The sequence below is a fragment of the Anguilla anguilla genome, chromosome 2 (genome assembly GCF_013347855.1).
Source record: "Anguilla anguilla isolate fAngAng1 chromosome 2, fAngAng1.pri, whole genome shotgun sequence".
NCBI lineage: Eukaryota > Metazoa > Chordata > Actinopteri > Anguilliformes > Anguillidae > Anguilla > Anguilla anguilla.
The window spans coordinates 12870948-12897345 of NC_049202.1; the positions used below are offsets into that span (position 1 = coordinate 12870948).

Genomic DNA, 26398 nt, shown 5'->3' on the forward strand with positions numbered 1-26398 from the left:
CAAAAAGATATGGATGTATATGAATTTATTGTAACATCAAAACAGCAAGCTTGCTTTATTTATTTTGTGTTCTTATTCGGTTTTATTCATCTATCTGTCTGTGTTGCTTTTTACTTTTCCCCGTGCACACAACCGTTCCTGCAGATAAATGCTTCCACCCACTAACAAAGGTCTTTGGTTGGCTGATCAAAGTTCCGCCCTTCACCGTCAGGACTGTGTCACAGACAGGAGCAGCACCATGTATCGCTCTCTGCGAAGCGTCCAGCGATTAAATAGAAACCTCCTGGCATTGCAAAGGAGCATTGCCGTAAAAAACCACAGTCCTGCTATTGGAGCAGTTCTTACTTCTTCTAGAATGGTATGTTTCCTGTTTTTGAAAGCGCAGTTTAATGCACAGTGTAGTTAAGGCCCGCGTGTGACCTTTAGTGCGGCTGTCATTGTAGCATAAATACAGCTAGCTTGTGAACTGAATTAGACAGTTCTAGCTAGTAACTAGCTTGTCGTGGGTGTGTTACTCGCACATCGCATGCAGCCCATCTAAATGAAAACTGTAATCTATCTAGCTATCTAATCAGCTGGAAAACACTGGTTAAAAAGGGCATTGTTGGCTAGCTGAGGGTTGCTAAGTTGCCTTTTCCATAAAAATACTTAAGACTATAGCTAGGGAACGCCTTGTGCTAACGCTGTTTGCTTTGTTAGCAAGTAAATTCACCAGGTAACAAGGTCAAAGACAATTACTGGATGGTAGTAATTGTCCCTAACTTACTTTCTAGCCTTTCTCACATTAGTCGACAATATCTAGATAGCTAAGTTAACTAAAATGAAATCGACAGCACTGTAAATGGATTGGCTCGTGTTTGTTGGTTATTTTGCCAGCCAGCAATTTTCTGCAGCGCAGATGCTATTTTTAAACAAATTTTGTGCACTATATGTCTAATTTAATTGCTGATTGTAATAATAAGGATCAGTTGCGTTTCATTTTTTGCGTTTCGTTCTTCATTAAAATGCATGTTGGCATTTCTCACAGTATTTTTCTATGTGCATTTGTGAATTGTTTCTCAGGCAAGCTCAGAGTCTTACAGAATTGAGCGAGACACATTTGGAGAGCTTAAAGTGCCAAGTGACAAGTACTATGGAGCCCAGACGGTCAGATCTACAATGAACTTCAAAATTGGCGGTGTTACTGAACGAATGCCAGTAAGTGCATTTACCATAGCACATTAGAACGTTTTTGAGATGTTCCTTATTCTAACCCATAACACTTTTTAAGATGACATTACATCCATTCATGAGTGAATGTTTAACAAGTATTGCTATTCAGCTACATTTTTAGTATAATAACTTATCCTGGCCAACATATTCACATATCTTAGCAACATACTAAGATGTATTGAAATGTAAAGATTTGAAGAAGTGCTTGGAAAGAGGTTTTGGGGTTGAGAGCCTACATGCATTCTGAAGAGCTGGGTCTCTTTGGGGGTGGGGTTCAGAACAGATATGAAGTGCAATGCATGCAGAGGAGGGGCAGACTCCCCAGGCCAGATGTGTGGTCTGGTGATTGTTTGAACATATGGAGAGGCTGTACCCTGTACTGCTGGGCTGGCTAGCACCAGGTTTCTGCATTTGATTTGAGAACTGTGGAAGGAAGGAGGTGGGGGAAGTGGGAGGATTGTTGAAGGTAATAATGCATCTACCAACTGGAAGTGTTCTAGATGAGTAGGAGCCTCCTGATAGCAGAGACAGGGAGGCCAGAAATAGGGGAGTGGCAGTTGCCCAGGCAGCTGAGCATCAGAGCCTGGACAAGGCTGGGCTGGGTGAGCACGTGGTTTCAGAGATTGAGGTTCTAGTGTATATTGTGTGGTGTACTGAAATAAATGGATGAACGATTGAGTATCTTCCTGAAAAGGCCTTACTATGAAGAACAACACATGACCTTTCAACCTTTTTCATGCATCTCAGATTCAAGTAATAAAAGCCTTTGGGATCCTGAAGAGGGCTGCGGCAGAGGTGAACAAGGATTACGGCCTGGATCCAAAGGTTGCTGATGCCATTGTCCAGGCTGCAGATGAGGTATTACGATTGGCCACCTGAAAATTAACCCCCCCTAAATCCAGGACTGGGGGCAAAAAAATACAAAACTGTTCTTGGTTTGAAACAAAAATGCGTTAACGTATACCTTGTTGGCAGTTACTTACTGCATGCCCATTATTTCTGTCATTGTAGCTATTGGTCAAGCAGGCAGTTTATTTCTTTTTCCGCTAATTGCCTTTGGTGACTGTTGCTAGGTCGCTGCTGGCAAACTGGATGATCACTTCCCCCTGGTCATCTGGCAGACTGGTTCAGGCACTCAGACGAATATGAATGTGAATGAAGTCATCAGCAACAGGGCCATTGAGATCATGGGTGGAAAACTGGGGAGCAAGGACCCAGTGCACCCGAATGACCACGTCAACAAGAGCCAGGTGCATTTTTACAGTAATCTGTCTTTGCCAAACTTCCGCCTTGTTGTCTTTTTTGTTTTCGGTAATTCCTGTGCTATAGGTCTTGGCTGTTGTGAAGGTTGTTTATCTTTTTAATCACAAAAAACAGTTTGTTCCGGCACGTTATTGTGACATCTATATAAAATTAACGACTTCCAGATTCCTTGAAAAAGCAGTTTCATTGCCTGGGCATAACTATTTTTAAAAGAATTATACAACATCAGCCCAGAATACAAAGAAGTGCACAATGTGTTAAAGTCAAAAATCATGTGTATGTCTAAGGTCCCAGATGGCTGTGTAATTGGTGGTTAAAGGTATTTTGTCTAATACGCTGCAGAGCTCCAACGACACCTTCCCCACAGCGATGCACATCGCCGCGGCCGTGGAGGTCCACAACGTGCTCCTCCCGGGCCTGCAGACCCTGCACGACGCCCTGGCTGCCAAAGCCGCCGAATTTAAAGATATCATCAAGATCGGCCGCACGCACACCCAGGATGCTGTGCCGCTCTCCCTGGGGCAGGTACGGCCTTTTATTTCACTCATTATCTGCACTTTGATCCCTGGTCTTTGCACTTGTTTATGCATTGCAAGTCACTCAGGATAAGAGCATCTGGTAAAGGCCAGTAAATTTTCATCCAGATGCTCTTATCCAGAGTAGCTTACAATACAAACACAAGTGCAACTACCTGGGAAGTTAGATAAAAGTTTTTTTTTATTGGCATTTAGCAGTTTAAAAGGATTTTATTTTACTTTAAGCCAGAGCATTAAAGAGAGGGCACAGATATGGTCTCGAAAAGAATTTATCATACAGTGCCATCTTAATTGAACTAATTTTGCACCACATGCTCTAAATTAGTTTGAAGTGGCTGCCTAATCTGCTACACAATGCTACAAATTGAATTGCTTGTCATGAGTCTTTTTGTGTTGTCCTTTGAAATGGAAGCTACCCAGAGCCTTGGGTATAAAGTTACACATGTTAGCACCTATAAATATGCTGGTATTCCCCCCCAAAAAAGCAAACAAAAAATTCCTCTACTGTATATTCTGTCACAAAGAATAGCTTCTTGTTATTTTACAGTTTGCAGTAAGTAGAACATTTGGATTTTTAGATAGATAAATTTGGGTGAACTTTGGTGTGTTGTTGATTCAGGAGCTGTTGCACAGATATAATGTGCATTCTGTGTCTCTCATTGCTCCAGGAGTTTGGCGGTTACGTCCAGCAGGTCAAGTACAGCATCGAGCGGATCAAAGCGGCCATGCCCAGAGTGTATGAGCTGGCAGCCGGGGGAACTGCAGTGGGCACTGGCCTGAACACTCGCATTGGGTTTGCTGAGAAAGTGGCGGCAAAGGTCTCAGATCTTACAGGTACAAGATGGGCTCAATAGCACTATGGTTTTTCTTTACATTTATGCACTGACACCCTATACAAAATTTAAGCTTTAACAACTGCATATTCTGTAATCGAGTGCATATTTTTACGTGATTTATAAAAAGCTCATTTATTTCCTCAGGAAATTTCTTCTCTCACTGACAAATGTAGACAAGTAGCCAAATTTCGCTGCATGTAAATGGTTAAGTTATGCCTTGTCGAAGCTCGTCAGTCGTCCTGTATCGTGCCCAGGCTTGCCGTTTGTGACCGCCGCCAACAAGTTTGAGGCCCTGGCGGCCCACGACGCCCTGGTGGAGCTGAGCGGCGCGCTCAACACGGTGGCCTGCAGCATGATGAAGATCGCCAACGACGTCCGCTTCCTGGGCTCCGGGCCCCGATGCGGCCTGGGAGAGCTGGTCCTGCCCGAGAACGAGCCGGGAAGCAGCATCATGCCAGGTGAGCGCGCCCGTGCCACCCGCTATTCAATTCAATTAAACTTTATTGGTATGGCGCTTTTTACAGAGAACTGTCACAAAGACACTTTACGGAGTAGCAAGGCAAGAGACAGAGCAAAAAGAGCAAGCAGAGCAAACACCAGGCTTGAACCCCCAAATAGCAAGTACATAAGGTAAAAAAAAACTCAGTGGGGAGAAAACCCTTTCCTCTCTTTCCGGCACTTCCTTCTCTCTCTGTCTTTGTAGCACGTGAAAAGGGATACTATAATTGATACTATAATTGATCTTTCTTCATGTGTACGCTGTGTTTCTGAATTTGATAATTCTTTCCCAAAATTTTTTTTAAAAGATATAGCCTAAATGTTTTTTTTTTGTTACACTGGGGTTTGTGGGTCCTTCAGTAGCACAGAGGCAGTGTGTGCAGCCTCCTGTGGGCGGTCAGTGTGGGCTTTGCAGCTGTTTGAAATGCTCTCCAAGCCGTTTGGGTCAAGTTTCAACTGGTCTTTTTTTACATCCTACTTGCCCTCCACAAAATGCATTGACAGGGTGCGGTGACAAACTTTGATATAATCTTAAGTGAACGATAAAAAATGGGGGTAGTTAATTGAGATATTTATGGCAGATTGATAGGGAATCTATAGCTTTCCTGCTAACCTTAAATGAGTGCATATCCTATTTCTCAATATAATGATTTCTATTGGCAGTCAGCTGACAGACCTTAGTAATGTGGTTCGAAAGGGCAGGCAAGCTCCCTGTTTCCCTGTTCCTTTCATTCTTAGAAACGCCTTTAGGCTGCGAATACATGTCCAAGGGCTTCAATAAATGGATCGTAGCAATGAATAAAATAAAATGAAAAACCCATTGACAAAAAGCGAATCTTATTTCCTAATAGTCTTCCGCAACAGCCTTGAATATTGTCTGTGTAGAACACGAGCTTTTGAGCGCAGAGAGTTCTCAGAGTGGCTCTTCTGCTTCTGTGGGCGTGATTAAATCTGTATTAGCTGCATCATAATTCCATTTCTGTACATTGCTGAATGACCCATGAACTAATGCAAAGTGATCCAGTCCTCCCCCCCCCGTACCCCGTAGAATTAATGCTGTCATTTGTTATTCCCAGGCAAAGTGAACCCAACGCAGTGTGAGGCTATGACCATGGTGGCTGCCCAAGTAATGGGGAACCACGTCGCAGTTACTATCGGAGGCAGCAACGGACACTTTGAATTGAACGTTTTCAAGCCTATGATGGTAAGAACGGTTACATAACAGAGGTGTATCCCTTATGGAGGTCACGTTTTTTTGTGTCTTAGATAATAAATAATACTATAAATCAGTTGATTGATATGCACTGGAGAGCCACAGGTGGATGGACTTGATTCCACCTACGAATCTCTTTAATTTGAAGCAATTGATTGGGTGGGGAGTTTGAGTCACTTGAGTCGCTGAGAGCAAGTGTAATTTAACGGTTGAACTCCGTGAAACCCCTCTGGTCCTTGTATTTCCAGGAATAGAATTGGACAGCTTTTGTAAAGAGAGGCCATTCATTTCCCCATATCAAACCCAAGGGTACTACAGCTGGTAAACATTTATTAAGCACCAGAATTAGTTTCAACAGCCCCAGAGGTGTAAAAGAGTCGGCCATCATGCTCATTAATAACCTATTTATGATTTTAAAAATAATTGAACTTTATAAGAACGAACTGTTGAGAAAGTGGGACATACGTGAGTATCGGTATATGTTCGGACCGAAGTGAACCAACAGGAAAAAGGAGCAATATACTATGAATGTTTCATAATCTGATTAAGACAGTACTAGTGATATTGTAGACACTGTGACTAATTGTGAGATTATAATTTTTAATAATTGTTGTTCCGTGAAGTCTCCTTGTAAATGATGCAGGATTCACTGCTCCTTATTGTCCTTGGGTAGCTATCTCCAGAAAGTGTCTGTTGTGATTGGTAATTTGGTTGGTTGTTTATACTCAAGTGACAAATTACTAGGTCTGTAGGAGTCATTAGGAATGGCAATAAGAGAGTTAAGGGCTGTATCTACAAACCTTGGTAAGCTTTAATTTATACAGTCAATTCTCTAAATAAAACTGTTACACTGATTATGGTTGTAATGGTACACACACAGCAGGTTTTTGTTTTTTTGTGGGAGTGCAGTTTTAATTGGACTTACCTCAATCCAGTACCCATTGAATTGACAATATGTGTGTGGGTATGATCCTTGTATTGTCCCTTGACTACATTTACATGTGCACAAAATATTCTACAATATTCCGAATATTCAGAGTTGCTTACCCTGGTAGCCGTAACCAGAATAAACCAGTGTTCTGGTTTAGAGCTGCTGGTATACGATGTGAGATATTTCTGTAATAAACAGAATATTGAGTCATGTAAATGTGTTATTCAGAATATACCTACTGTCAGTTTGTTCTTTTTTTCACAGTATCTTGAATCATAGTTCTCTCCCTAACATTACATTCACCTAGCTCATTTATTGTAAAGAATGAGTTAAGTAATTAATTTCTACTGGACCTATTGCAAACATGCATTAGATATATAATGAGATGACAACCATTCCAATTTATACAGTGCATTAGAGAGCAATAAATACCAAGTTACAGTCAAGCAGGTTGATTTACTGTACAAGTTTTAAAAATGAGAGTTTCAGTGTGTAATTGATTAAATGAAGTACTGATTGAAGCTGCTGTTTTCATGGCTCGATCAATTAGTGAATACAATGTTGATGATTTCAATTTAGTTTTATCTTCTAAAGCAAGGGCTAGCGATTTAAATGATTTAAAAAATCTTTCACGGATTACATTTAGAGGCTGGTGTAAATATGTAGGTGTTTGCTTCGCACTGTGGACATAGTCTTATTGTGAATGTATAGCTCAATAAATTCACCACCCAACGGCTGCCCTTGTGGCCTCTCCCTATTGCACTCGATAGCACTGGGCTGTGGGGTGGAATAGATATTATTTGTCTGCAATAATCATGAAATATAGATGCTGGTCTGCCAAACCCTCTGCTGTTGGTGCACAGGTTTTTACTGCAGTGCAGTGTGTGTGCTGAGATGTGGATGGTTTCAGGAGCTGTAGTATTGGATAGGCAGGAATTTTTGGGCCTTTAGCATGTGCAAAATTTTAGCATGTGCAAAATTAATGACACAACCACTGACTGGTCCAAAACAAACAAATTGACCAATCATTGGCCGTATTATTAGTTTTGCATGGGCTGAAAGGTTTTGCACTCGCTATAGGTCTTTGTAAATGAGGCCCTTTGTGTCTTACAGCGTGGGTGCGTGCCGGTTTGTCTTTGCAGATCAAAAATGTGCTGAACTCGGCCAGGCTTCTGGGCGACGCCTCGGTCTCCTTCACTAACAACTGCGTGGTGGGCATCCAGGCCAACACGGAGAGGATCAACAAGCTGATGAACGAGTCCCTCATGCTGGTCACCGCCCTCAACCCTCACATAGGTGAGAGAGAGAGCTTCCGCCCCTAGAGGGCGCTCACGCAAAGGTTCTGCAGCGCGGGACAGGCACGACCGAGAAATGATGTTTTGGGCGGTGCCCGTTTGTCAGAGGTGTGCGCGTGGTAGCTTCTGAAATGCCAAGTGAGCTGCCCCTAAAGACCTGGGTTATGCGTACCGTGGCATTTAAAAAAACATTAATGAAAAAAAATGATCAAGACACTGAGCTGGTGAACAAAGCAGTTGAATGTCATGCGTAGCACGCAAGCTCTTTTTAAACGCAGCCGGTTTTTGCTTTTCCGTTTCTTTACACTAAACGTGTGAGGAGGGGAAGGATCAGTGAGATGGGTGAAATGAGTGTCAGAGCGGACAGGAAGTGGGGGGGCGGGGGTAGCGGGCGGGGGGGGGGGGGGGGGGGCGAGCTGGCAGGGGGTGTCGTGGCCTCAGGAGCCACGGCTGATTGATGGCCTTAATCAGACTTGCAAATACAGAAGCAGCCCGAGACCAGCCCGAGAGGTGCCCGTCTCCCCCGAAACAGCTGTCTTTCCCGCCGATCGCTCCCTGACACGCGCGTGCTCCGGCAGCACCCCCGAACGTGCCGGAGGCGTCGGCGTTCAGGTGACGTGTAATTAAAACCGTGTCACAGCGGGACCGTCGATGCGGAGATTTGGTATGCAGGGTGCGTGCGGTAGGTCAGGTTTCTCCGGCGCCTGATTTGCCTACATAATGAACACGGCTGCACGCGCCCGAGTAACTTGGGGAATTCGACGCGGCGCTAAGAAAAAAGGGAAGATGAAAGTTTTGGACATGTTTATTTAAATAATGGAGCGTCTCTGCGGTGTTTAGCGAATCGGACTGAACGGAGTTGAGAAGCCAGGATCAGTACCCGGTCTTGACTGCGAGAGTTAGAGATGAAGAGACACTTGGGCTTCTGTGGCGTCTGTGGCTTGCAGCTACTGGCTAGGCTAATTTTAACCACTCAGCGTGAGCCCTCATCCTCAGTTAATTCCTCATTTAAATGAGCATATTTGCTGTATTCTGCTGCACAATGAGATGAGAGACTTCTGAGCAGGTTTAAAGAACCTCCTTTGCCTTGCCTGTCCCAAACCACAGGATAGTCCAGAGCAGTGGGGTGAGGGTGTGAACCCCAGTACACGGTACTGTCTCGCTGGAGCTCCCTGATAAAGAGTATATATTGTGTTAAGAATGCCTTCTTCATGACCATTAAGGCCTGTTATAAATATTACCATCAAAAGACTATCATTTTTACCTTGATGCTTTTACTTGGTTGTGGTAGTGAATGATTTCTTGCATTAATCAACCCTTTTGCCCATAAGTGCGCGGAAGTCCTTCAAGATGTGGCCGCGGATGTCTCCACACGGGGACTCCTTCTGATCTAAGGGAGTATCTTAAACGGGATCACTCTCCCCTGCAGGTTACGACAAAGCCGCTAAGATAGCGAAGACTGCCCACAAAGAGGGCTCGACGCTGAAGGCCACTGCCGTCAAGCTGGGGTATCTCACAGAGGAACAGTTCGACCAGTGGGTCAAGCCCCACGAAATGCTGGGCCCAAAGTAGGTGTGTTAACAGCGGGAGCAGGTCCAGGCATAACACCCACCCTCCCACCCATCTTTTGCAATAAAATGGATCTTTGAAAAATGAAAGGGATGTTTTGTTGTTGTATTGAACCGCAACACTCCTCCCCCAGCCCTGTACACCATCGTGATAAAGGTGGAAATGTCAAAGTAGATGCACCACCCTGCTTTGACTGCCTGTCGGAAAATGAGGGGGACTAAACACACCCCTTATTATTCCAGAATGGGACGCTTATAATACAAACCCGTCAGTTTAGCGATCATGACGCAACACTCATCCGGTTTTTTCCTCTTGTAATCTTGCCGCGCGCATCGTAAGTGTGTTAAAATGTTTTTCTGTTGTAACAACTGTGTCTACACGAGAGCCAAGCATTAGAATACTGCTTATGCAGGAATACTAGGTCCTTACCTAGTTTTTTTATTTGTTCTTTTCTGACACCTTTCTCAAAGTTTCAGACTTTTGTGTTTGGATCTCTGGGCAGTGATCAATAAAATCCAGTACACCGTAAAAACTGAAGAAAATCAAGCGCATATAGTTTTAAATAGAAACCTTTTCCAGACAGCTTGATGTACACATTACTTTTGCATGCTCTGATGTATATGAGACTGGAAAAAGAACAACTCCTCAGGATGAGGGAAAGGAATTTCAGAGTAATGTTGGTTGTAGTTTCCTGCTAAAGGATGTAGCATTGTGGAATACTTATATAAAGGTCTGGGACTGATGTCTGCAAGGATAATCTCTGTTTTAAGATGCCCCTTTTCCCTGTTAAACTGAAGGCTGATGTGAATAGAAAGTGCTTGGCTTGAAGAGTCCTCATGCTGTCTTTAAGTAGTGGGATGCTTTTGCCATGGATGTCCCTTCAGATTCCTTCCCTAGGACAAAGGCAGAAGTCCCAGGTGACTGCAGAATGGCATGTCCATCCTCATGGGGGAGAGATGGCGGTGTTTACGTCCGTAAAATCGAAGCTAACGACGCTAAATGAAAATGCTCACGGACAGCATTGTTCCGAGGCAGTATTGTCGTTAAAGAAATTTGCTGGGGAATTACTCTTGTAATGGAATTGTCTCCTTTTCACAGAGAAGGGAAATAAAATCAATACTATCTCAATGTGATTATTTGGCCTAAGTAATGCACAGTAATCTCATTGTCGAAAGTGATGGAATTAAAACCAATTTTGTTCGCAAATGTAAATGGAAAGCCAAATACCTCATATTTGGCTTTCCATTTATTAGTGCTAGGCTTGTGAATGTAATTATAGTCAGCTGTAGATGTAATCTTGCCGACTTGTTTGATTGAGAGAATATTTATTTCTGAATTGAAAAGCTTTGTGAATCGATTAGAAAATGTATTCCTCTGGTGTTTCCTCAGAAAGTAATGCCATATGTTTTGGGTGGGATAAATGTACCTATCAGTTGGGGAATAGCTGGTACATTTTGTGCCAAGATAATTATATAATATAATGGCAAAGTATTGAGACAGAAAATGTTTGAAATCAGAGAAAAGACATTGGATGATAAATCTTTTGAACTTTGACCCACTCTGTTATAAGGCTGCCAGTTCTTCCCCCAAATGTTAAATTATGTGCAATTGTGCAATAAATTTCAACTTCTAATGTGTTTCTATTGTCATAACATGCCAATTATAGCATACGTTTTAAACATTGTTTGAATTACTGTTCGTATTGAGGATAACATCTGCAAATAAACAGTATAACTGTAAGCCGCCAGCACTTTTAAAGAAAAAATTACAATTTTCAGAATGAATGGGCGTCTTTGATTGTGCAAAAGTAGCCTCGGCTGTCATTAATGAGACTCCAGTCTCTCAGTCTTATCATAGCCGAGTCTTCAGTTGTCATTATTAATGATGCTTAGAAGTGGTATTCTGATTGCCATGCTGATATTAATCTGTGACGATCGAGTGGGTACAGGTGGTGTTTATATAGATAATTTCTGGTTATGGGAGGATGGGGCTACAACCAGTGGCTCAGGTAGGTTTCCTCAATATGAAGGTCCTTCAGGTTCCTCGGCCCACCCACTCAAGGGAATGGATGGGTAGGAGGGTGGTTTGAGGGCTCACCAAATGATCTTCATGCTACAGGAGATACATGAGCGAAATTAAAAATGTTTCATGGGAATAGAGCCAAAAACATTTAATCAGGGAGCTTGTTGCAGCTGCACATGTGTGCACCATTATAAATACAATAGTATGCATGTGCTATTTTGAAGATTAGCGCCTGTATAATATCACTCCAGGAAACTGACAGCCTGTCTTAACTGGGGTCACCCTCTACGAAGGCCCCCTGTCTTGTTGCCAACAATCAGCTGCTAGCACTAATTGAACATTTATGGATGCATGTTTTACTGCTGAGGCTGGGGTACTCTTAGGCTATGTTATGACTATACAATATCATGCCCAATTACAGGATGGGCTGCAGTATACTGTAATAAGACACTTGGGGCTGAAACTGCTGGTAAAGCCTTAAAGTGAATTCCTGTTGATGATGTCATGCTGTTTCTCTAGTATTGCACATTCACACTGCATCATTATTTCACTCAATTTATATTGACCTTGTCCAAGAAATCCATATCCGTTTTCTGTTTTCGGATTTCCAATTCAGTTTTCAGTTTGTATTGCTTTACAGGATGTGATCAGGTTGCACATCCTGGAACCTCTGACAGTAAACCATATTTACACAGTTGTAGCCATGAACTCTATATTCTGAATCAATGGTAGCTGTCTCGCATCGCATGGAAAGAGACTTAGGAAGCTGATTGTGCTTTTTTCAGTGCATGTTGTTAAAAACCATGAAAGGTAATGCAATCATGAAGTGGGAGTACGTAGAAAAAACATGTCACGTGAACCGCTGGTTGTCCCAGAACCTTATAATGCTCTCTCATCACACAAATGACTAATTTCTGACTCGGATTAGACCTCCCCGTCACTCGAGTGAGTCCCAGTAATCAGGGCTTTATGGCTCCAGCAGGAGTTTCAGGACCATATGGTCTCCACAGCACCAGTCCAGTGCACCATAGCTGCGGTCGACCTTTGGGCATGGATCTGCCAGTGTCATCACCTGGAGACGGGGCGGGGGCTGCCGCAGATGGGGAGGGTGACATATGAAAGCCCCGATGGGGTACTCCTGTGGGACAGGCTAAAGCTCTCGGTGTCCCGGCAGCCTGACCACCGCCACACTCTTCAAATTACCCACGGCGAAAAGCTGCTGGGTTTTTTTAATACAAGTTTTATCGGAGAAAGCTGCCTTATCCCTCCGTCTCCCCATAGCATGGCGTGCAGCCAGGGTTCTGTAATGTTCTATTGAAAGGACTCGCCGTTTAGTACACCGTGCCAAACCTGCTGGTAGGGGATTTGGAAGTGAGCCGATGGGTGGCTGATCAATTGGTCAGTGGTAGGTGAGCTGAGAGAATTGATTTGTCAAGTTTTTTTGGTTTTAAATCCACCTGTTAAAAAATAATCTATTACAGAATTGAATGTTTTTGCTCAGTGGCAGAGTGCCAAGACTATGAGCGGTCTGCACAACCTGCATTAAGAAATGGATTGTCCAGAGGGAGGAGGTTGACTGAAAATGATATTATCCTGCTTTGATCTGAATCTACATAAAGATACCCCATTCTGAGACAAATAAATCTTTAAATCTGGCCTTGGTGTTGAAGGGCGAAACCCCTGCTATTGTGAAAGTAATAAATAATACAAATGAATTTGCACAGGCATGGAACTGCTTGATGGTATAAGTGTACGTAGGCAATTTCAGTTTAGCCTGACTGAAATATTCTGACTAGATGGCTCAGTGAATTCCCTGGACCGTTCAGTCATGCTTACATTTGCAAAGTGATCCATGGTTTGTTTTTTCTGTGCCCTTTCAGTCTACACTTATTTTAAAAATATATTCCTCTCATTTAAGACATGAAAGTTTTTGTTTGTGCTTGTTATTTTCGGTTATAACAGTATTGGATTTGACCAGCAGCATTCACTTTTTGGTTTTGAACTTGTGTAGATGATGCATAAATGTATAACATGTATAAATAAATTGTGACATTGGATGTTTTACAATGCACATCATAGTGGAAAACACAATTATGGAACATGCTGTTTTAAGATTTTGAACCCAGCGCAGTGTTATTCTGTAGACTTACTTTATCATAATGTGCCAGAAGTGTATAATGTAACATTGTTAAATGTTAAGTATCATGTTTATTTAAAAATGTTTTCTGTGAGATTCATATACAGCCTGGTAATATATTTAAACAGCTTTATTTCAGGGTAGGCTCACCGACTGAAAATGTGTTAACATTTCTGTTCTTGGGAGCACATATACTGCTTGCTCAGAGGCACCTCTGTTTGCTATTGATTGTGGACAATCACAGTCATTCCTCACATACTGTTTTATACTTTTGACAGAATAATACACTTTGTCTCTCTGTGTCTTGTATCAGCCCAGGAAAACATTACTTGACCCATGAGCTTAATTTGTTTTTAACAGAATAAATGTGTTATGGCTTGGATAGTCACTAAGCAGACATGCTTATTTAGGCTGATTGTAATATGTGAACAGCTGTGCTGAATTACATTTAAGAAAACTCTACCCTTCCGAAATCTCACCATCAATGGTTTTTCACTGTTTCCATACATAGCCACAGCTAACAAAAAGGTGTACTAAAATCCATGTTCCTGTTTGCCCATGGGCAACATACTCCAAGGGCCTGATTTAAGACCTTCAGCACTTTGAAAACCTTTTAGTACAAGCAAAACCAATAACATGACCAACAATTGGTTGGTCATTGATTGTGTTATTAATTTTGTGTGTGCTAAAAGATTTTTCATATGCTAAAGGCCTTAGTAAATCACAGCCCAAGTTGTCCATGAATGAACAGGAACCTCCAGTGCAGCATTGGTGCCAAAGTGAGGTATGTGGTAGACCTAGCTCACTATGTCTGAAAACAAAGACAATGATATAAAATTAAGAAAATTGGAAGTAAATAATTGTAAACCATGTCCAACAGCCAAATGAGTGGAATTTCAAGACTATGATGGCAAACAATAGAGGATGCTGACTTCCAAATGGAACAATAAAAATAAAAGGAAAATTCTTTCAGATGAAGTGATCCATGACACCTGAAAGTGAAAACTGGAGGGTAATACCCCCTCTGTAACTCAGCTGACAAGTTAGATTTTCTAAACATTTGTCATCCTTCAGTTACAGTTGGGAATGACATTTGGATGATGATGTCACTTAAAACAGATTAGAAGAAATTTCAGGTGGCATGTGGCTTTTGGCAATCTGTTAAAAGTAGCCTTAAGTCTCCTAATATTATAGTAAATTCACTGTTCACATCTTTGAGGAGCTGTCATAATGCAGTACTATGAGCTCTAGTCGTGGTTCTGCTGTGGTCACCTGTTCAAACCATAAGCATGCTGCAGTGTCATTTGGAACATCATAGAGAAGATATGGAACGTGCAACATGGATATTCTTGGCCTTTGGATGTTAGACATCCCCCATTCCTCACAATGAGATTTGTAAAAGACCACTGTTTGGTAGTGAGAAACATTAACATTGCTCAGCAATTAATTGCAGTTTTCACATTTTACTAGATTTCACTTCAAACCACCCCAAATCTTTCAAGGCCAGTTTCGCAGGCACCAATTAACCCTAATCATAGACTACATTCAATTTGGAGTGGAGATTCTCCATGCAAAACTCAATTTAGTCCAGGACTAAGCTTAATCTGTGTCTGTGAAACCAGCTCTGAGAAATGCATTTACAATCGGAATTTGTTGTGATATAAATGATAATAAAATTAGAGTCATCTATTTTTGCAATGTAGCATACAGTAACTGCAGCAGATGTCAATGTTTAGTGTAACTTTGATTCTTCTATGGTATGATGACCTTATATTGGATTTTAAAAAAACACAAACACAAACACAAACAAAACACTAGATGGGCAGGTATTACTAACATAATTTTAGACTATTTGTTTGTTTATATACGGTTTTTGGAATGAGCAAATCCTAACCGGAAATTTTTAGGAACTTAGAAATTCTGCTTGGACGGATACTTTCGGTCCCTAACAGAAGAAATGCCTGGAAAAACGCAGATGTCTGGTCAGCCTTTTCTATGGTGGATTGTGGTTAATTGAATTCCTTTTCAGTTTCATTTGTTCCACATCATCTTGTTAGAATGCATCTCCAATCATACTGAGGTGTAAAATTGTTTTGCTTGTGAGGCACATTTACTGTGGTTATTATTAACGTCATCTGTCCTCATACAGCAAACACAGAATTGTACCTGTATGCACACCAGTTTTAAAGAGTAGATTGTAACTATGGCTTCCATGGCTATTACATGATTCACACAATACGGCTTACCAGTTCTATCTTAACATTTCTTTCCATTTTCTTTCACTATGTTTTCTTCTTTTTTTTAAGGAGAGCGGGCAGTTTTTTCCTTTTTTATATATTTTTCTCTTTTTCACAGTGGGAAGCAAGAGAGGGTTAGAGATAAAGATTGGATCACAGAAGAGAACGTAACGTGACTTGGAATCAAACCCCTGGCCAAAAGGGGAGGGGGGGTGTGTGTGTGGTTGTATTCCAGCTATCCAGCTAGGGTTGGTCCCCTTCCATGATTCTTTCAAGGACGTGGCTATAAAACAACCTCCATCTACACCCCATGTGACATACACATTTGCATATAGGCATTACCAGACCGAATAGCCTTCCTGTTACAAAAACTGCAATTCTTGTCCAGTTGCTCAGCATTTTTGTTTAAATGCAAATGTATTTCAGGCAGTGACACAATTTTAGTTGTTTTCACTCTGTACTCCAGCACACTGGATTTGAATTAAAAGGTGAAAGTGCAGACTATCAGCTTTAATTTGAGGGTATGTACATCCATATTGAGTGAATCATGTAGAAAATACAGCCCTTTTTATACATAGTCCCCCCATTTTAGGGGAGCAAAAAATAAGTGGTGAAAATGTATCTTTAACTGCACCCTCAATAAGGTGTACTTTGTACTACAGCATTGTATTTTGCATCTGATCATTTAAAGGTCTGTATGCTAACAAGAAGCTCAGGCCAATGTTCTGATACATAATGCAGGTAAACAATCCTCTTAAATCCCACCCTTGGGACCTGCCACCCATGTATAGAGGCTTTTCTACTGCCAGGCATTAGCACTAGACTGGGAAATGAACATAATGAGACCCAACAAACCCTCTTTAGATAGTTAAAAACATAAATAGCCTCCAGTGCCTAGGGTCTTCCAGGGGACATTTGTGGGTTTGAAGCCAGGACAAAGACTTCTCACATTTTAAATACAGTGCACTTATAAAACTTCATGTGACCAGATGAAACCACATCACTTGAGGTGGAAAATACACACGACGTGGCCTCATAAATATTCCTATAATCCCAGGAACATCTGAGTTATAATTAGTGTTTCTCAGATGAGTGCCCCTGAACTGCAACATCACATTCCAAATTCCCCAGATGATTAATTATTTGTAGGCTATGCCTTTGCCTCCATTTTGTTAACACAGACATCTTTGAAAGGTTTCTAGCCCCAGAACTACAGATCTTAGGTCCAAAGACTAAATATTGAAACCATCGATTCTCTTGGACTCAGGTCTTTTTATTTCAGAGGAATTATGAATTATATGTAGCTTTTTGCCGATAACAACGAATAATATAATGTAACAGTAAATGTGCCATTTTTAATAGTGATACAGTTATACTCACTGCAGGTAATACCAGTGCTGAAATTGATGTTGTTTCTGATACTAGCACTAATATTAATATTACAATTCAAAATTGCACCAGCACCGCCTCTATTTCTAGAACTGCCCTATGTTATTCTGCATAATGTTCTTCTACATACTGGTAGTGATCCTCAAAACTATCAATATTCTTATTACTTTCATTATGACTATCGTACTCTTAGGAAAATTATGACTGGATTGAAAACCCAAATATTCTGGATCTAGATGAAGGTCGATGCCCTATTGTGCGCAGTTGCCTAGGCGCTCAGGACATTTTGATTCCTTGCACGTGATTGGTCAGAGGTCGAGGCGCGTTCACACGCAAGTTGTGGGTGCCGCGCGCCTGTGCTCTACAGCTTCGTTTTGAAGGAAGAGGGAAGCGGTAGCAGGTCGACATCGAGTGCCAGATTTTCATCATTTCCAATGAATTATCATTACATTCCTTCGTCTGCCAGCTGACAAACTGCACAGCGTATTTTTGGAAAGCAAACAGGATTTTATTCGCAAGCAGCGCTTGTCGGAGGTAATTCACACATAATAACGATGTTGATTTACGTTCACTTACCCTTTTTCTCTTTAGAAAATGTAATGGATTGATTGGACGTTGCAGATCTCACGGTAGCTGTCTCAGGTCCTGAAATTGCTAATGGCTGTTGCTTCACTGTGCAAATTCAAGCCTGCCATTTCATTAGTGTAGGGAAAGGGATGGAAATTAATTTATTGATGACCAGAGCAAGCTGTGCATGCTGATATGCAAAACAGATCGTACATCGCTGGAAGTGAAATGAACGACGTTCGACAATTAATGTTATATTATGAACAAAGGTGCATTCGGGGCGATCATGTAAATCGACGTCAGAAATGAATTTGTTTTGAAATCGTGAGAAAGCAGCCACGCATCACCACTCTATTCTGCACTGCTGTATTCACAGTAAGGTTTTAATTAAACGCATGGTATGTATTCAGATACATTACATGACTGATAGAAAGGGCGACATTTCAGAAAAGAAGACTCAGAGCTTAGACGATTCCAATGGTTTATTCTCATTTTCAATGCATGTATAACCCTAATATTTACTCCACTGCAATTGTAAAGCCGCTCATGGCTGTCGTTGTTATTAATAACAATACACCGTTAATCATAACAATTACTTATTGTTTATTCTGTTCTACCTGCTCTCGTTTTAGTAGCTTTCACTAACCATATGTGCTAAATGTGATGCCAACAGCAGTATCTTTACGATTTCTTCGTAGCAAGGTACCGGACTCTACCATTTACGCTTGATAAAAACGAACTGAGCCGAAGGTAGCTACCTACTTGAAAGCGATAGCTACTTACCCGCTGCGCCTAAGCGTCACCGATTGAAACAAGACCACTGCATGCACAGATACAGGCGATTCATGCAAGTCAATTTTTTCAGTTGGTGTTTCTCGTTTCTTTCAGTCGCACATAACACACTGGCTGTTTATCGCACTGGGTCATGGCGCAGACAAACAATTATGGGCAAAGCAGCAACGGGGTGGCGGACGAATCCCCCAACATGCTGGTTTACAGAAAGGTAAGGCACGCGATTGCTATTTTAAGGCCGCTTCCAACACAAATGCATTTAGATGTCAGTTTGGGGCTATTTATCAAACCTGTGTGTTGCCGGCTAATTAAAGTTAATACCCGCATGCTCAATGAAAAGGGTTAGTAAGTATCTTGGATGAAACAGAGTAATGTTGGTTTTCAGTGCAACATAAACGGGCCTAAACTTTGTTTACTTGTGGAAATATATTTGTGTAACCATCAGAAAGCTCTTCCTCTGTACTTTTGTGGTCCTAGAACACATTGCTGTATTGCTTTTAAACAGCTGGTACTTTGCACATGAGTGTGTTCAAGTGTTGTACTGAGTACAAAAAAAGCATTTAGGTAGGTTTGGCCTAAGCAGTCTATGCGCTATAGTTTCACAGGTCAGATCACCTTCATATCAAATCACCTTCAGTGAATCAAAACATTGATCCTTATGGATCCTTACTCATAGGATGCCATTCTTTTCTCAATGATAACTTTCACTTAAAGCTGAAATGGTCTGCCCTATCAATTAGAGTGTACTAATTGAAGCCAACATCCTCCTCATAACTTGTCTGGTCTCAGAGCAGGGCATTTATGAATGTTGATTTGTGGTACCCTGGGTGTTGTGGCACTGTAAAGGACACCAGAGGGGCACTGCTTCCCCCCGAATGTAATATGAAATTGGCGTGACTGTAGTTACACGTTTTCCTTATGGTTCATTATTTTGCCCCTGCAATCTGTGCTAAAAATTAAGATATAACATTAACATGCACAGTTATCTTATATCGTTCATGTTCTACATGAAATATTTTAGCAATTATGTCTATAATTAATCTGATGTGTTTCTATGGTATTAATTAAATATTTATCTGGATCTCCAATTTAAGTATGTAACATCTGATCTAATGCTGTATTAATTGTGCATAAAACCTGTCATGTGCATTGACAATACTATTTAGAAAAAATAAATAAAAATAAATAAATTCAGTAGATGTGGATCTGACAGCAAAGTAAATGAGATCTTGGTCTAAATAAATCAGGCCTATGGTACACTTCAGCAGTGACCCACGACCTGGAGGGGGGGGGGGGTGTTGTTTGACCTTCTCCTGGGGTCAGGCCTGAGCCTGTGGGAGAGTGGTGTTAGAGGTGCTGTCAGTCAAATCTGTGTAGGGGGTCACCATCATTGTTGACACGACCTCTGACACATCCTTGAAAAACAGTCGAATCCCTGGTGTGTTACATGCAGACTGGAGTATATATCAGCTGAAATGGAGCACCCAACTGATGAAACTAGAACAGGTGTCAGTGGGTACATTTTTTAAAGTGGAACTGACTAAATTAGAACACCGACTGGCTTCAAAAAAGGTTTATCGTGTTTTGCATTGCTGTATTCGAGCACTGTAAAACTTTCCAGTGTTAATTCCACTTTAACAGAATACATTTGAGGGTAGCCATGTGTGCTCAATAGGGACCATGTGTGCTCTCATTTAACTGAGCTGATTTAATGTTGAACATTTTACTGTGATGGGTACTGGTTCAAGTAGCTGCTGTTTGGCTGTTGAATAGTATGACTGGACTGGTTTATACCTTGTTCTTCCCTCTGTTAAGTGAGAATGAAATGAACAAATGTGTTTTACTGCTTTTAATTTTAACTTTAATTCAATTGACTTTCATTAATTTGTTAATTCTATAGAAGCATAAGCAGTTTATTTACAACTGATAAAAAAATAATCTGAAGATGGCTTCCAAAAGTGGACAGTTCTTATGACTGGCAAGCTAGGTGACTCAAAGAGGGGGACATGTGCTCTATAATGCAGTGCACTTGAAATTAATGTCAAGTTGCTTGTTTACATATTACCATGAAACATATGGTGGTGAAACATTGAAAGTGAATGAGCGAAGTGCTCTGGAGTAATTGGAAAGTGGCTGATGGTTATCTGCAGCTGAGACGTATAGTGTGAAAAGGTGGATACAGAGAGAAGTGTGCATTGTGGGTACCATAAATTCATCACTTACATAGCCAATCTATTTCTGAAGATGCAGTTTGGATTGAGGAGCAGTTGGAATTAACTAGATACCTTTGAAATGATCAAAATTCCATGTACAATAAATGTATCGTGTTACGGTGCATTACCGCATGCAACAAAAAATGACACAGAGTGCACATACCTCATTTAGTTAACGTGTGTGTAATTGAAAGAATTACTCTGCTGCTTAGTACTATAATTTGCCTGCAGGTATCTGATCATTGAAACAAATTAATGGGGATTTATCATTTACTGCCTCTATGCTTCCTAAGGTTAACTGTTGTGGATGTCATGCTGCTTTTTTTTATCTTTACGATTTTTATACATTTTTATAAATATAATTATATGAGCGCTTCAGAAACATGTTCAAATACGATTCAGTGAATCATTCTAACATCTGCAATATGTGTACAATGAGACCGAGTGAGAAAGTGCTTCTCATAGCTTTGAAAACAGCCGTAGGTTTCAACCGTCTTTCATTGCACTCAAAACTGAAGGAATAATTAATAAAATGGTTGAACAAAAAATATAAATGGAAACTATAAAAATTGGCCCTAAAACATTTCAATTTATGTCAGCCTTTCACAGGAAGCATAATTAGGTCATGTACTTTGTCGAGTGTTATGGCAGAAGTTTCTGGAACCTTGTCTAATATTTCAAAAAGCAGTGAAAGTCTGATGTGGGTCCTCATGTTTTACGGCTATTTTTAATTTAAATTGTTGATAGAGAACGTTTGTGGGGGCATAGGATGAAACTAAAATGAGTAAGACAATGTTAATTAACATGAAACACTTCTCCAATAAGCGCATTTTCATCTTACCGCTGTCCTTAAATGTATTAATTCACCACTGAGTCATCTCAACAGATTTATTATTAAATGGGTGCTACATGTTGCTGGGGTATCCACAATGTGATCTTGATCATTAGGCAGAGTAACACCGCGTTTTATTTATTTATTTATTTATTTATTTATTTATTTATTTCTGGTAGAGGAACAATTTGAAGGGAGAGGACATTCCACCATCACATTCAAGTGGTGAGAATGTCACTTATTCACTCAACCCACTACTTCCTTTACACTCATGGCTGTTTCTCAACCCTTGCGTGAGAGGTCCACTTCCTGTTATGAAATCCACTTCCTTCTAATCCTGGCCATGTGCCCCTTTACGGATGAATAGAGAGCAAGTGGAGCATTCAGTATCCTCCAGTCGTTACAACAAAGGCACATGCTTTCTGCATGAATACCATTACCGTTAATGATGATCAAGCTCCGCCCTAGGTTTATTTCCCCCTTCATATCCTGGATTTTTACAGGCAAGAATTTCCATAAAAGAGGGCAGACTACATGCTGTTGGGGAAGCGCAATTATCTGCACTTGTGCTTTTGATAAAGATGTTCTGGTAATTCAAATTCCCAGATCATGGTTATGTCGAAAAAGACACCAGCAACCAATTTGCAGAGATTTCATGTACGCTCTCCGTACGTATATACCATGAGAGATGCATCATAATAATAATGCTTAGAGGCACACAGCTACTCAGAATTAAGAAAAAACACAAACATGGATGGTGCATTTAAAGTAATATTCATTGTAACTGTGAATAGTCATCAGTTCAATAATAACAGAATTAACTTGACACAGCAGCAGTTTCAATTGCATTCAGGCAGAATAGAGTTATATAATAGTTGAGCGTTCTACATTCTTCTAGTAATTATGTTACTTATCACTTGAATGAAGTAAACAAAACTGATAAAGGACTGAACTCCTTGCTGTTGTAGATACATGCATGCATACAATATACATGTGTGATCTGATATGATTTGTTATTGTTTTATATGAGAATTAGCATTGTTTCCATGGTATTGGTCACAAAAAACTGCTGTTTGATATAACATTTCTAGGTGGTCTACTGCAGATTCATAGCAATCCTATAGCAATCCTGTTATTTTCCAGTTATCCTATCATGTTATTGTCTTTTAATGTATGTTTTTGTCTTCAGTTTTATGACTAAGACTAATTAATTCAATGTATTATTATGCCACATTTGCCTTGTTGGGTTATCTTCCAAATAGGTATATCATAATTCACATACAGTTAAGCTTTTCATTGAATTTCAATAGTTGGATGTAAATGCCAATCTACTAAATTGATGGTAGTATTCCTAATAAACTACTGAAGTGACAGTTTTTCTTTTAATTTATTTGAGGTGAAGAGGTGACTTGTCTGAGCCAGGAACAGAACTCTGGTGCACCACAGAGCAAAGCAACATTACCATTTTGCTAAAATGGAGGATCTCCTTCAAAGATTGAAATGTTCCACTCCAAATCTCTTATTCGTGATGTTGTTTTGTCTGACAGGTTACCATTCTGCTGTCAGATTGTGTGATTGCTTTTTTCACATGAAGTCTAACCAATTGTCTCTCATTGGTATTGAAAGGAAAAATGTATGACCTATTGAACTCTCATACTCTCATATTTCATTAATTGTGTGTGGGTCTCCCACGGGTGGACCCTGACTCTTCTCATATCCAGACCTGGTAATGTCATGCTTATGAATGGCGACAATTTATCCCACCTCCCTTCAAAAGTCGAAACAAAGTCATATTAAAATGCCATTTATACTGAATCACACCCCGACACTGTTTTGAACCCTAAAGCTCATATGACCAAATTCACATGACAGTATCTGGATTGACTTGAAAATATGTAGCACTGTAGCAACTTAAGCATCAACATTTTTGCCTCGAAATGCACTCGAAGCTCTCTAATGACACATTCCTTTAGGTATATTCACGGTAATTATTTACCCCTGAAATGAATGAAAGAATACATTAATGTACTGGAGTAAGCATTGGCACACGTCTTTGAGTGGTGCTTCTGTAAGTATGCAAAATGGTGTGTTGCAGAAGGCCAGGGGGTGGCCAGGGGGTGACCAAGCAGAGAACAGACTCTGAGAGGGTTTCTTCTCTTTCCGTTGCTGTGACTGGGGGAGGGTTTTCCCCGGTTGCTGCCAGCCCCACAGCAGAGTGGCGCGGTGCTAAGAGGCCTTAGCATCATTAGGCTGGATGACATTGCTAGCTAAGAGGCCTGTGATCCCCTGTGTATTCCCAGACAACTCTCTGAAGCAGAAAGTAGATTTAGACTGTAATGGGGGTGGGCAGAAGGGGTGGGGCGGGTGGAAGTGCATGTGGCGATGTCATCGATGATGCACAGCTCTGATTCATCCCTCCCTAGAAGTCTATTAATACCCACTTTATAGGAACACTGGAGCATGTGCACTATGATGTATCAGCAGGTCATTCCTGCCAAAATTAAAATCACCATGCTCAGAGGAGTGCAGTCTAGCCACCAGACCCTGACTGTTTAAGAGGCTCGATTTTCTACGCATTCCATCCAGTAGAGACATTCAGCATGACCCAAAATTGCATTTTCCTGTTCTGTGACCCAACAAAAATGAGACACTTTGTCGCAACGAGACCGTAGCTATCGGCCAGTTTATTTGTCTTAAAATTGAGCCCCCGCACCACAGGTAAACACACGCACACTGAAAGACTCTTTCACAAATTGGAATGTGTCTGAGGTCAATAGGTCCCTGTGGAGTGATTTTCTGAGTGCAGCGAAACAGGACCTATCCATAGAGCAGACATTAGACTAATGAACTGGGTTTGTAGTCCTGACTGTGTTTCCCGTGCTCTGACTTGGCTCTGTGCCTCTACTCTGAGGTGTACTGTTCCCACTGTACTGCAGTTCACTCCATGTCTACCACTAGGCTGCTCTGGCAGAGGATCCACCACCGTTCAAAGAGGAAACATTGCAGACAATATAAACACTATGAGAAAAATAAATGTCCAATAATCAATGAAGGTACTGAACCAAACCTTGTTTAATGTATGTAAAAGCTAATGACCATATCCGTGTGTGATCCAAGACCAACAGTGACACAATTCATTTTGTGACTTGTGGACATTGGGACAGGATGATCATTTCAGTAAATATCATTGGGATAAGACCTGGTAAGCTCATTACTATGTGGTACATGGTGAGATATTCATTTGTTTCCTAACAGTTAATAATAAATGCCATAATTTGCAGAGAAAAAGGAAACTTACCGACATTTTCAGTGCAATCTTTGCTGTTGGCTTTGTGCTGCATTATATTTGTTTTTCCCCTGAAACGCATTGCAAATGTGTTTATGGAAATCACTCAGCCGCAGTTATTTGCTGCGTCAATAAGTCGAAATGATCAAAATTATCTAAATGAGAATGTGTCGTCCGAGAATCACAAGTCAATTAAATAAATGATACTGAAGCACTTACTGTCAGGGAAGAATTGTGATTTCAATCAGTTGTGACATCAGATCTATTCGTAAGCCAAAGTGATGAAGGATCATGCAAGGTATGCATTTTTGAGAGACTACATTGTTAAAATAGCTAGCAATATGTTGGGTTCTCCTTTTATATGTAAAACAGGAGCATACCTGCAATGAGAGTTATGACACACCACGTTTTTTCTTCCAACTGAGGAGTTGTAATATTCTTTTCTAATAAGAAATTCTATTACAGTGGCTGATACCATATGCACAACCGAGATGTTTCAAGACCTTGACGAAATATTAGTGCCAAATAAATAAGACTGCTGTCCAAGGGATATAAAATGTCTTCACAGATATATGCTTCACGCAGCCAGTTGGCACTTGCCAAATTACTGTTTTACGTCGGGCCTTTGCGGTAATTTGAGATACCGATTCACCTGTGGGTATCGGCACAGATTTAGAGATCTCAGACCTCGTGCCCCAGGGAAGTCTCAACCTTCCCGGTTACATCCGTCCAGCATACTTAATTAGCTGGGCTCCACGATTTCGAAATATCATCATAATGGACTCGTCTAAGACAACGGGAACTAGGATCAAATGAGAGAGCAGTGAGGACATTTAATGGAGCGGGCGCTTCCTGCTCTCCTCTCAATCCCGCCTCTCGATGAATCATTAATAGGGTTTCCCCTTCCTCTTTCCGGGCTCTGTGGTGCTCTGCCAGCTGTACCACTCCCCACTCTTAATCTCCCCTTTGATGTCCCCCCCTCACATTTGTGATACCAGCTCCAGTCAGGATTTTGTGTCCGTAAAAAAATGAAACTATTTTGGACTGAGAGGAAGTAGACACAGCGGTTATGTAAATGCCCAAAGACGCTTTGATGTTTGTGCTTACTGTAAAATTGATAACAAAGCACACGTTGGCAACATGCATAAACATACGTGGACATTAATCTCTCTCTTCACTCCTGCTTTTTATGATTCTGTGAGAGCACGGTTTCTGACATAAACTCACAGGGGGATTTGTTTCAGAAGATACGCAGATGTTCGAAATGGTAGAATTAGGTGTCACTTTCACCTGATCAGATTTCACTTTCACTCAATATGTGAATATAAATCATGTTTTGAGCATATTGTACTGCACTATTTATTGACGTCTGTGTTGATGACAGCTCAGCAGTAATTGCTCATCGAGTAAATTTCCAGTCACCTGAAATTTTGCTCCCAGCAATACAACATTATGCCATGAACTCACTATCAAAGCTTATGCATCCGTACCTTGTATAACCATAATCCTGGGCAACTGCATCTACATTTTTAGCCTGACTGGCTCCTCTGATATCTACAGTTTAGCCATA

General features: G+C 41.0%; 2 protein-coding genes across 4 annotated transcripts in view; both read left to right on the forward strand.

The window, feature by feature from the left end:
• Window positions 1–175: 175 nt before the first annotated feature.
• On the forward strand, window positions 176–11093 carry fh (fumarate hydratase). The gene is made up of 10 exons (XM_035403736.1): window positions 176–358; window positions 1063–1197; window positions 1960–2070; window positions 2286–2462; window positions 2818–3000; window positions 3680–3845; window positions 4102–4305; window positions 5422–5549; window positions 7632–7785; window positions 9214–11093. The coding sequence occupies exons 1-10, from the start codon at window positions 239–241 to the stop codon at window positions 9354–9356; spliced, it is 1521 nt and encodes a 506-aa protein (XP_035259627.1). The 5' UTR covers window positions 176–238; the 3' UTR covers window positions 9357–11093.
• Window positions 11094–17476: 6383 nt separating this feature from the next.
• rgs7b (regulator of G protein signaling 7b) overlaps window positions 17477–26398 on the forward strand; it is a 72699-nt gene continuing 63777 nt past the window's right edge. Inside the window, exons 1-2 of one of the 3 annotated variants that reach the window (XM_035403740.1) lie at window positions 17477–17672; window positions 18594–18708. In XM_035403740.1, coding sequence (XP_035259631.1) covers window positions 18631–18708 — 78 coding nt within the window. In that variant the 5' untranslated portion in view covers window positions 17477–17672; window positions 18594–18630. Of the gene's footprint in view, window positions 17673–18593; window positions 18709–26398 lie in introns of those variants that run through there. The other 2 variants (XM_035403741.1, XM_035403742.1) reach the window with 2 other exon arrangements.

Coding starts and splice junctions, on each gene's coding strand:
- fh (XM_035403736.1), top strand. CDS start 239: ATGTATCGCTCTCTGCGAAGCGTCCAGCGATTAAATAGAAACCTCCTG. Junction 1,198..1,959: donor GTGTTACTGAACGAATGCCA/GTAAGTGCATTT, acceptor CATGCATCTCAG/ATTCAAGTAATAAAAGCCTT. Junction 7,786..9,213: donor CGCCCTCAACCCTCACATAG/GTGAGAGAGAGA, acceptor TCTCCCCTGCAG/GTTACGACAAAGCCGCTAAG.